We start from the raw sequence: 7,131 nt of genomic DNA on the forward strand, positions 1-7,131 counted from the left end.
ACAATTCTTGCCATCAAAAAGGGTCTTTTTTTTTTCCCTCTTAGGGGAATTTGATTAGACCCTGCAAAGGGAGAAGTAAAGTGTGTAAGCCTGCATTATGTGGGACCAGGTATCAGGTGATTGCAAGGGAAACTTACTTTAAAGGAAGGTCTGATAAAGTCTGTAATGGGCATGGAGAAGGAGAAGGTAGTATCTGCAAACTGTGGAGAAGAAATGGTTGGCTGCATGGTTTAGGCATCAGCTACTTGATATTAGGTGACCAAACGAGTTGATTTTTTGAGATTTTTTCCCTGCAGTGTATTCCTTGATTCAAATAGCCTAACTGAAACAAACAAAAAATAGGAACTGCTTTCTTGGGAATTAAATTTATCCAGAATGACATTTATTCCAGCCTAATGATGAGTCTGTCATTGGCTGATGATCAGTGGACCCCTTGTCTTTTCCTTCATTTTGTTGTATTGTGAGCCTCCAGGGGCTGTAGGCAGCAAGCATTTTTGAGACTCCAGTGATATCTCACTCTTCAGACAGAACGTCAGACTCTTCAACTGTATTTTCAACTGTCTTGTGAGACAAAGACTAATTGGTTTGACCTCATGCTGTCGCATGTTGAGAGACATGAATCTTCAGCACTCTTCCTTGAATTCATTGATTTCATTAAACACTGTCTGCCTATGTTTGCAAAATGTTGTAATTTCCCAGTGATTTCTTCGAACTACAGCGCATAAACAGATTTTTTGGAACAGTGCCATTTCTTAGCTTTGATCTTGTGTTTTAATCTTTTATTTCCAATAGGTCTACATTGAATCCATTGAGCCACATAAAATATCAACCTTAGGGAAAAGTAACGTGATAGTCACAGGAGCAAACTTTACGCAGGCATCTAACATCGTAATGATCCTGAAAGGAACCAGTACTTGTGAGAAGGATGTGTGAGTTAAAATATTAGTAATTTATTCTTGGTAATATAGTGAAAAGCTAAAATGTATGCCAAAGGAATATAATCTTTATGTAGTCGAATTATTTCCATATGTCAAAGTGGGCCAGTTTCTCTGTATATTTGATATAATGTAATTTTAAAAAGTAAAATCATTTATACACCACATCTGAAGTTAATTGGGAGGGAATCTGTCCCATGTTCTCCCCAAAATCTCAGTACACAATAATTTCAGGTGGTCCTGATTTGTCTTCATTAACAAAATCAAGTATTTCGAGTAACAAATATCATTGTTAAAGATGTCCCACTTAGAAAACCAGTTGAGTACTTTGTACCTCAGAATTTAATGAGAAAATGTGACAACTCTTCTGATAGATTGCCTGAAGTTGAAAAAAGAAACTTTCTGATCCATTTTACTCTATAGCCTTCTCTTTATTGGAGTGGTTTCAGGCTCAAATAATGAGTAAATGGAACATACAGTAGTTTAAAAAAAGAAAGAAGGAGGAAGGGAGGAAGGGAAGGAAGGAGAGAGAGAGGGAAAGGAGGAGGGGGGAAAGGAGAACGAACACCCCAAAACAAAACATATCTGGTCAGGGCACTACTTGAACATCATCATTTCTATGACTTCTTTTCCCCTAACTCATCCTTTCAATGAAACTTTTGAGAGAGAAAAAATTTCAGTGTCTTACTGACGTTCTTGTACAAATATTCCCCCTCTCAAAATAAAAAAAAAGAGATGTAATAATGATAACAATAGATAATTTGAGTTTTCTGCTTGTTAGCTTTTAGAAGTTTGGGCTGATTTGAAATAAACGATGTTGCCGTCTACATAAAGTATAATACTGAGCTTGTTCTCATCACGGAAATGCATTGAAGACAATCTGCTGAAGCGTGGTGTTTTGGTTTTTAACTCCTCAAACAAATTCGTACACCATTTTAATCTGCCACACTTAGTTACTGAATTTTCTATTTTAATTCATTTGCCATGTATAACTGCCATCCCCTACCCCTTCTAGCAGTAAATTTGGGATGTCTGTTATCTCGAAGGAAAAAGCTCCTCGTCGGTGGCTTTTCTCTATTCTGCTATTTACCAGAATTTACAAGTACATATTAGTGGCTGTATCTATGCAACATAGGTATTTTGTGCCGTTTATCCTGGCTAAATACCTTATTGCAAAAATCTTTCATTTTGTGTAACGAAATCTGAAGTTAGACACCTGTGCATTCACTGAAAGGCAATTAACTTCACTGAAAAATAAGTAGTTTTTCAGAGCTTTACCATGTTTCTGTCTCTTTATGCTCTCATTTCAATTCTGAATGTGTCTTGAGATCCTGCAGTTATTAAATTAAATGACTAAGAGACCTTTCTGCATGTAGCTTTTCGCTAACCACATTTGTGTGGTGAACCCAAGTTCATGAGCAGTAAACATAATACTCTGTCAATCCTACATCTGACTTCATGCTGTACATAATCCCAAACTCTTTTAATGTGATCTTTTAAAAATGCCTAGTTATTCCAACAGAGAAAAATTTGACAGTAGTAGTGGAGTGACCCACATTTCCGCCTCTCTCCTTCCAAAATTTATAAACAAGTTTGAATTTTAACGATCAGCCATTTTATGATGAATTTCCTATATCTAGAATGTAAAGCGGAGGTAGTATAAGTACAAACTGACTCTCATGATTTTTGAATTTGCCTTATGGTTAGAATCTAATATTACAACTTAAAGGATATGTGCATTAAAGTTAATAATCATGCACATTATTTAAGGCATAATGATAACTTCTCATGTAGCATAATTATACTGATTATTATTCAGACACAACCCAGTCTTAATCATTCATGCTTTAGAGGGCCATTGTGGACTTGACGCGCAGAGGAAGCGGCAGGTTACAGAGAGAATGTTGTAGAAAGAAGGCTTTGCTTTGACTCCCAAGGGTGACAAGGATACACCCTGCAGATGTCAGGAGCACCCACGACAGTCCTAGCTAATTTCCAGTCTGGAGCTCCTTGGGAGGCAGGTTGGCTCTGACGGCTGATTGATTCTGAGGCCCCTGGGCTCTTGGCATGGACTTTAAGTCATAGGCTCTCTGCTCTCAATGCAGCAGAATTCCCAGCTGTGCCGGGGTTGAGTTCTCCCCTCCCAGTGCTTGACTGGGGCTGCTCTTTTTTTAAAACTTTTCATTACAGACATTTGCAAACATACACAAGAGAAAAGAGTGAAGTGAACCTCTCTGTACCCATCCTCCAGCTTCAGAACTTTCCAACTCTTGCCAATCTTGTGTCATCGATTTCCTCCTCAGTTTTGGAGGGGAAGGAACAATGGCGGCTGGAGTTCTTAAAAGCATGTTCCGGACACCAAATTCTTTCACTCATAAATACTTCAGTGGTGTATGTCTCTGACAGGGAAAGATAGTGCCATTATTGTACTTGACAGAATTAACAGTAATTCCTTAATATAACTTAATACCCAGTTCATGTTCTGCTTTCTGTTAGGGTTTCTTAGGGGCTCTGGTTATATCTCTTTCTTCCCCCACTTCTAAGGGAAATGCAAATAAATACAAAAATGCACAAAAGAAAGAGAAACCCTGCCCCAGATGATGCCAAACTGGATAAGTGGCCCCTGATTAATCAGCAGTTGCCTGCAGCTGTTCTGATAGTTCATGAACTGCTGTAGTTCATGAAATTCATATGCTGTCACCTTGGGTAATTAACTATGCTAAGTGTCTATGTCATATAAGAGTTCTTTTTCTACTTCTTTCTAGGATACGGGTTAGCCATGTGCTAAATGACACCCACATGAAATTCTCTCTACCGTCAAGCCGAAAAGAGATAAAGGATGTGTGTATCCAGTTCGATGGTGGGAACTGTTCTCCTGTGGGACCCTTGTCTTACATTGCTCTGCCACAATGTTCCCTCATATATCCTGCTACCACCTGGATCAGGTACTTTCTAATTCATATTTTTCTCTTGTTATAGTTAAAAGGCTCAGATGCATACAGATCATGTATTTCATGCAAATAAATATAAAAATAATGGTCATATCTAAATTCCTCTCACAGAATTTCTCTTAGGATTTATTCCTAAAAACAAGCGCATACCTGACAAACAGGTTGCTTCCCATCATCACAGTAAACACTATGAGCACTTCCTGTTTTACTCTTAGCCGTGGCTGCCAGGAAACTCACAGCTAAAATGTTTGTTCATACTCTCGTTTCTTTTTAGATCATATACATCTTTCAGCTTTTAAAATATTTATTCAATTGCAGTAACTATTCTTGGTCTAGTTTTCTGGTACAAACACATGACCTTCTTCACTCCGTCTCACTCCTGCCCATGACGCAAAGCTTCTTTCTTACGTCTTTCGTTTTATAACCTTTAGAATAAACTGTTTTGAATAATTTAAGGAACTGGTGGGCGGTATCTAAATGAAAAACAGTATCTACAGTTTAAAGACGCTCCCTAAGTGAGATGTAAATTCCAAAATAAACTCTTCCAGGTGACTCCAATATATTAAGGAAAAAAATTATCTCTCTAGTCGAATTTAAATTCACTTTTAAGATTTCGGAATATAACCCTAAAGATATTTTCTTCACCTGAAGCTAATTTTCTAAGAACAGTCTAGTGGAAACTACAGAAGCTTTGTTTTAAAAAAGAAAGATAAAACCAAAAAAGGGAGGGTGGGAATATTCTTTTATTATTATTCTTTTAAGATTCACATTCTTTTTTAAGATTAAGTGAGAGGTAAGATGTATGAGACTGCTAGGGCTGCCATAGCAAAGGACCACATACTGGGTGGATTAAATAACAGATATTTATGTCATCAAATTTCTGGAAGCTAGAAGTCCAAGATCAAGGTGCTGTCAGGGTTGGTTTCTTCTGAGGCCTCTCTACCTGGCCTGTAGATGGCCTTCTCCTCCCTGTGCCTTCACATGGCTTTCCCCCTGAGCCTAGCTCTGTCCTAATTTCCTCTTTTTATAAGGATACCAGTCATATTGGATTTTGGCTACCCGAGTGACCTCATTTAAAGACCTTGTCTCCAAATTACCCCTTTAAAGACCTTGTCTCCAAATAAGTCACGTTCTGAGGTCCTGGGGGTTAGGACTTCAACAGTTCCATCCATAACAGTGGCATGAGGAAATTTAAAATTTCCAAACCAAGGCTCTAGCGTGCCACTCCCTGCTCTCGGTCTAATTCCTTCCTATAAATTAAAGCACACGTGGATGTGGCACTCCCCACATGCCTGGTATGTTATATCTATTGACTCAGTTAATGTTCACAAGCGTAAGGGCTCTGCTATGAGTGGCCCCCTTTGCAGATGAGGAAACTGAGACATGGAGTATTCAAATGACTTACCCAGGCTCCCAGGCAGCCTGGCCCAGGGTGCTGTGCTCTAAGACACCAGTGTTCTGCTTTGCCGTAAAATAAGAAGCTTCTTAATGGCCAGTCAGCTTTCATATTCTGAGCTTGGGTCTCTCGGTGACTCCAAGGCAAGAATGTGGCTCTGCGGTCTAGCCATTGGCAGAGTATGCTTGGCCTGGTTTTCTAGTGATGGAGACAGGCTGGCATGAGGCCAACTCGGCCCTTCCTCCTTGAGGCTGGAAGGTTCAGGGCTCAATGTCTTTCTTCTGCCCTACACAAATTGACCTGTTCGTGTCCACCTCCTGGTCTTGTCATCCTGGGCTCGGCTGACATGCTCAGGCGCCTGTCCCCTGGAATGAGTGTCTAGTGACCTACATGAATGAGGGTGCAAGGGCAGCCAGAGCTGTGGACAGCTGTTTATTTCACATCTAATGACCACTTTACTTATATGCAATTAGGTGCTAAGAATATGTGAAATCATTTGGCTTGGTTTTGGAGAGATAGAATGTAGCTGTTATTTATATGGTTTACTAAATAGGAATATATACTTTTAATGTCATTTATAATTTTACCTTGTCCAAAGTGTTCCCAGTCTCCCTGAATAAAACGTAATTGGTAGTTTGGGAGTTTGATTTTGAAAATTGTTAGATTGAAGAATCTTCATATAGATTAAGCAGCAATCAAACAAAATTCTGTTTAGTGAAACCTTTTCAAGGTACAGTTGATGATCTGAATATATGTGGCAACATGACACAACAGAACTCAAAATTCCGCAGAAGAATTTGGGCATTTTCCTACAAATTGCAACAGGATCTGATGTGACTTTTTATATTCGTGTATCTTAACAACTATGACTTTATAAACAGTATCATTAAAAGATCTCTAAAATTGTCCTGCATTTGAATTTTGAATTTGTTAATTTGCTTTCAAACATAAGTGAGTTTAATATTAAGTGTGAACAAATTGATAGCTTTGTTCATAAATGTAAAATACCCCTATGTTCATTATAAAACTCCTATTGTTACATTTTTCCTTGCAGCGGTGGTCAAAACATAACCATCACGGGCAGAAATTTTGATGTAATTGACAACTTAATCATTTCACATGAGTTAAAAGGAAACATAAATGTAAGTCTTTGGCCACTTTGTAATAATAGTTATTTTCAAGGATGATTTTGTTACTATCACACTAAAATATGTTGGGGAATATAGTTTATTTCTGTGTCTTTGTGATAGTCTGTGCTTTTACCCGTTGCATGATGTATACCATCTGTGCTGTAGTGGAAATAATAAGACCTTAAACTTGTAGTTAAGTATTTCAGGCAGTGGCACAGGGGAAAGAGGAAGGAACTTGGTATGACAAGAGCTGCCATTTTCTCATGTGTGATTTATGGCAAGTCACTTTAATGAGACAATGTTTATGAATATGTGTGAAAATGCCTTGTGAGTGGCGAAGGCGTCACGTAAGGAAGAATTGTATTTCTGCGAAGAGTACGTGCAAAAAGAGAACTGCAGTTCAGAGGTTCAGTGACCTGCTAAGGTCCCAGAGATCTCGTCATAGACCATCGTCTCTTTGACCTGATTTGGTCCCTTCCTCTGACCTCGCCTCCTCTTGCCTTTCAACTTCCCATACAGAGTGGTCTGATGCCCACCGCTCACCCAGTTCTTACACCGAGAGGTGTCACACACAGACCTCGTCATAGGAAACAATGCATTTCAGATACAGATTGGAGCCTCTGAGTGCACTTCTGGTCTCTTCCTGAAAGCTCACCCCGATCTTTCTCCCCTTTCTCTCCTTCCTTCACGAGATGTGAAGGTAGCAGCCTCTCTGGGGC

At 39.0% G+C, this 7,131-nt stretch overlaps 1 protein-coding gene across 1 annotated transcript in view; it reads left to right on the forward strand.

Moving 5' to 3' along the window:
* Nucleotides 1–7,131, forward strand: part of PLXNC1 (plexin C1) — a gene marked incomplete at its 5' end in the record, with an annotated part of 140,453 nt that overhangs the window by 75,682 nt on the left and 57,640 nt on the right. The window contains 3 exons of the mRNA XM_015598420.2: nucleotides 793–929; nucleotides 3,701–3,880; nucleotides 6,337–6,424. Of these exons, the coding sequence (XP_015453906.1) occupies nucleotides 793–929; nucleotides 3,701–3,880; nucleotides 6,337–6,424 (405 nt within the window). The remainder of the gene's footprint in view (nucleotides 1–792; nucleotides 930–3,700; nucleotides 3,881–6,336; nucleotides 6,425–7,131) is intronic.

Source organism: Pteropus alecto, unplaced genomic scaffold, assembly GCF_000325575.1.
Source record: "Pteropus alecto unplaced genomic scaffold, ASM32557v1 scaffold76, whole genome shotgun sequence".
Classification (NCBI taxonomy): Eukaryota; Metazoa; Chordata; class Mammalia; order Chiroptera; family Pteropodidae; genus Pteropus; species Pteropus alecto.